Source organism: Pongo abelii, chromosome 15 (genome assembly GCF_028885655.2).
Source record: "Pongo abelii isolate AG06213 chromosome 15, NHGRI_mPonAbe1-v2.0_pri, whole genome shotgun sequence".
In the NCBI taxonomy this organism is placed as follows: domain Eukaryota; kingdom Metazoa; phylum Chordata; class Mammalia; order Primates; family Hominidae; genus Pongo; species Pongo abelii.
The window spans coordinates 25,252,273-25,256,666 of record NC_072000.2 but is presented as its reverse complement, the minus strand read 5'-3'; the positions used below and the strand labels follow the sequence as shown (position 1 = coordinate 25,256,666).

The following is a 4,394-nucleotide window of genomic DNA, read 5'->3' as shown; positions in this document are numbered from 1 at the left end:
CCTGACAAGGTTACTAGACTCTACATGAGCATGAGCATGCCATTGTTCTAAGCCATTCAGCATCCTGATAAATCTCCTTCCTCCTAAATGAAGCACTTAAAAAGGAGAGAAAATAATCAGCACAGAGTGCTGACTCCAAGGAAACTACTTTAAAATTACCAAGTTGAAAGAGCAGTAAGTATGCAAGAAGATATGCTTACAAAAGGAAGTTCACCAAATGGTGAATGAAAAGCAAAACTCTGTGCCATGTCACAATTTCCATATTCAACCATTTAAAATATAGCAGCTTCATACTTGCCCAGCAAGTCCCAGAGCATCTCCACACGTGGAATAAGAACATCATGGCTTCAAAAAAGAATGAGATCCTGTCATTTGTAATATAAACCAAAAATAAAATTATCAGGCCTCCAACCATCTGAATGGACTCCCTTCTCTCAGCCAAGGGCATTCCGAAGTTAACCTGAAAAAATAGTTCAGGCCACAATGGGAAGGGGTGATTAGACATGCCTCATTTATACCCCCCTCCCTTTTGGATTTCCCTTTTGAAATTTAAGGAGAGCTGACTGGCATTAACATCAACACATACTTTCGATCTGATAAAAACATTTACAATCTATTCTCTCTGAAGCCTGCTACGTGGAGGCTTCATCTGTATGATAAAACTTTGGTCTCCACAACCCCTTATTATAGCCCAGACATTGCTTTCTATTGATAATAAACAATTGCCAATCAGAAAATTTTTTAATCTACCTATGATCTGGAAGCTCCCCTTCAAGTTGTACTGCCATTCCAGATCAAGTCACTGTAAATCTTACATGTATTGATTGATGTACTATGTTTCCCTAAACTGTATATAAGCAAGCTGTACCCCAACCACCTTGGGCACACGTTGTCAGGACCTCCTGAGGCTGTGTCACAGATGCATCCTTAACCTTGGGAAATAAACTTTCTAAATTGATTGAGACCTGTCTCACATGCTTTTGGGTTCAGAGCAACAGCATGGATGGAACTGGAGGTCATTACACTAAGTGAAATAAGCCAGGCAAGAAAGACAAACATTGCATGTTCTCACTTATCTGTTGGATTTAAAAATCAAAACAATCGAACTCATGGAGATAGAGAGTAGAAGATAAGGATGGTTTCCAGAGGCTGGGAAGGATAGTGGGAAGGTGAGGGAGAGAAGGGATGTTTAATGGGTACAAAAAAATAGAAAGAATAAATAAGACCTAGTATTTGATAGCACAACAGGGTAACTACAGTCAATAATAATTTAATTGTATATTTTTAAATAACTAAAAGAGTATAATTGGGTTGTTTGTAACACAAAGGATAAATGTTTCAGGGGATGGATACCCCATTTTATGTGATGTCATTGTTATGCATTGAATGCCTGTATCAAAATATCTCATGTACTCCATAAACATATTCACCTACTATGTATCCATAAAAATTAAAAATAAATTTTTTTAAAAAACTAACATCATGGTTTCTACTGTGTCAGAATCCAAAATCTTTCAGAGGCAGTTATTCTCCCTAGCACCTTATGAAGTTTGTGTTCAGCTCCCTTTGCAGTCCCAGACACTGTGGCATACACGGCACAGAAGTACTCAGCTGTGTCACTCCACTGCACAGAGGCTTTCCTCAGATTAAAGGAGAATTTACTCTTCATAAATTCAGCCTCAAAGCCCTTGATGCCTTTAACAAGTGGGTCCCCTGAAAAGTACTTGAGGAGAAGCTGAAGGTGTTGACCAGGGTACTGGACATACCAGAAGAGATAAACAGTTCCACCATAGGAATAGTTGCATCCCAACTCCAGTGAGGCCGCTTCAGAGAGAATTACATGGTGGTTATTCTGGCTCACAGACTGGGCTCTGGCATCTCCTGAAAAAATCAATGTCGTATCAGTGAAAACAGTGCAGACTTGTCTATGAAAAGTATTTCTACTAAGATTTGAATCAGAAAACAGTTACTTCTGTGGAACTAGAGACCATAATAGAATGTTACTCACTCAGGGCAAAAATCATCCCCAGCACTGGTATGAGCAAGAGGAGCATGGCTGAGCTGTGGAAACACTGCAGGCGTCTCTTTGGAAATTCTCCTCGGAGCCAGTAGGAAAGTGGCTGGAACCCAGGTCTTGAGAATAGCGAGCGTGAGGAAGGTTGGGTAAGGCAAGTCTCTTGTTTTGGTAAAAATACAAAAACTGCTGAGATAATCTTGAGTGCTTTTCCATCTTTGATTCTCCCCATTTGTCCCATCTTCAAAGAACTCCAGTGACGGTGCTTCAGTAAGCCAGCTGCAGGAAGAAGGGGCTGAGCAGAAAGTGTTGATCATCATTGGAAACAGCCATCTGTCGCTTGTGCAACATCACCCTCTGGAGGCCAGATTCAGGACCAAGGATACAGACTTGCCACAAGAAGTGAACCTGTACTTTCCTTGTTTAGAGACGTGTCAAAAACTCCCAGTGAACATTTCTTTCTTCCCTAATCTGTACTATCTTGCCCTCTGTAGTATATTACATTAATCCTAGTCTCAATGAAAAATGAGGACTGTAAAACAGAGGAGGAATTTACAAAGAAAAAGATCACACAATGAATCTAGCAGATTTTGGAGTCCCTCAGTATCTTTGTATAAAAGCAGTGGAGACATTCTTTAAGCAAAAATAGTTAGATCAACTCTTCTGACTGAGCTTTTTTTTTTTCTTTTCTTCTTTTTTTTATTATTATTATACTTTAAGTTTTAGGGTACATGGGCACAATGTGCAGGTTAGTTACATATGTATACAAGTGCCATGCTGGTGTGCTGCACCCATTAACTCCTCATTTAGCATTAGGTATATCTCCTAATGCTATCCCTCCCCCCTCCCCCACCCCACAACAGCCCGCAGAGTGTGATGATCCCCTTCCTCTGTCCATGTGTTCTCATTGTTCAATTCCCACCTATGAGTGAGAACATGCGGTGTTTGGTTTTCTGTCCTTGCGATAGTTTACTGAGAATGATGATTTCCAATTTCATCCATGTCCCTACAAAGGACATGAACTCATCATTTTTTATGGCTGCATAGTATTCCATGCTGTATATGTGCCACATTTACTTAATCCAGTCTATCATTGTTGGACATTTGGCTTGGTTCCAAGTCTTTGCTATTGTTAATAGTGCCACAATAAACATACGTGTGCATGTGTCTTTATAGCAGCATGATTTATAGTCCTTTGGGTATACACCCAGTAATGGGATGGCTGGGTCAAATGGTAATTCTAGTTCTAGATCCCTGAGGAATCGCCACACTGACTTCCACAATGATTGAACTAGTTTACAGTCCCACCAACAGTGTAAAAGTGTTCCTATTTCTCCACATCCTCTCCAGCACCTGCTGTTTCCTGACTTTTTAATGATCGCCATTCTAACTGGTGTGAGATGGTATCTCATTGTGGTTTTGATTTGCATTTCTCTGATGGCCAGTGATGAAGAGCATTTTTTCATGTGTCTTTTGCCTGCATAAATGTCTTCTTTTGTGAAGTATCTGTTCATGTCCTTTGCCCACTTTTTGATGGGGTTGTTTGTTTTTTTCTTGTAAATTTGTTGGAGTTCATTGTAGACTCTGGATATTAGCCCTTTGTCAGATGAGTAGGTTGCGAAAATTTTCTCCCATTTTGTAGGTTGCCTGTTTACTCTGATGGTAGTTTCTTTTGCTGTGCAGAAGCTCTTGAGTTTAATTAGATCCTATTTGTCAATTTTGGCTTTTGTTGCCATTGCTTTTGATGTTTTAGACATGAAGTCCTTGCCCATGCCTATGTCCTGAATGGTAATGCCTAGGTTTTCTTCTAGGGTTTTTATGGTTTTAGGTCTAATGTTTAAGTCTTTAATCTATCTTGAATTAATTTTTCTATAAGGTGTAAGGAAGGGATCCAGTTTCAGCTTTCCACATACGGCTAGCCAGTTTTCCCAGCACCATTTATTAAATAGGGAATCCTTTCCCCATTTCTTGTTTTTCTCAGGTTTGTCAAAGATCAGATAGTTGTAGATATGTGGCATTATTTCTGAGGGCTCTGTTCTGTTCCATTGATCTATATCTGTTTTGGTACCAGTACCATGCTGTTTTGGTTACTGTAGCCTTGAACTATAGTTTGAAGTCAGGTAGCGTGATGCCTCCAGCTTTGTTCTTTTGGCTTAGGATTGACTTGGCAATGCGGGCTCTTTTTTGGTGCCATATGAACTTTAAAGTAGTTTTTTCCAATGCTGTGAAGAAAGTCATTGGTAGCTTGATGGGGATGGCATTGAATCTATAAATTACCTTGGGCAGTATGGCCATTTTCATGATATTGATTCTTCCTACCCAAGAGCATGGAATGTTCTTCCATTTGTTTGTATCCTTTTTTATTTCATTGAGCAGTGGT

The 4,394-nt window shown here is 39.7% G+C and overlaps 1 gene segment (V, D, J or C); it reads right to left on the bottom strand.

Moving 5' to 3' along the window:
- Positions 1-1,169: 1,169 nt before the first annotated feature.
- LOC134759968 (T cell receptor alpha variable 8-1-like) lies at positions 1,170-2,295 on the bottom strand. The segment is given in 2 exon segments: positions 1,170-1,881; positions 2,009-2,295. Coding segments are annotated over 2 exon segments (639 nt in total).
- Between the last annotated feature and the right edge of the window lie 2,099 nt (positions 2,296-4,394).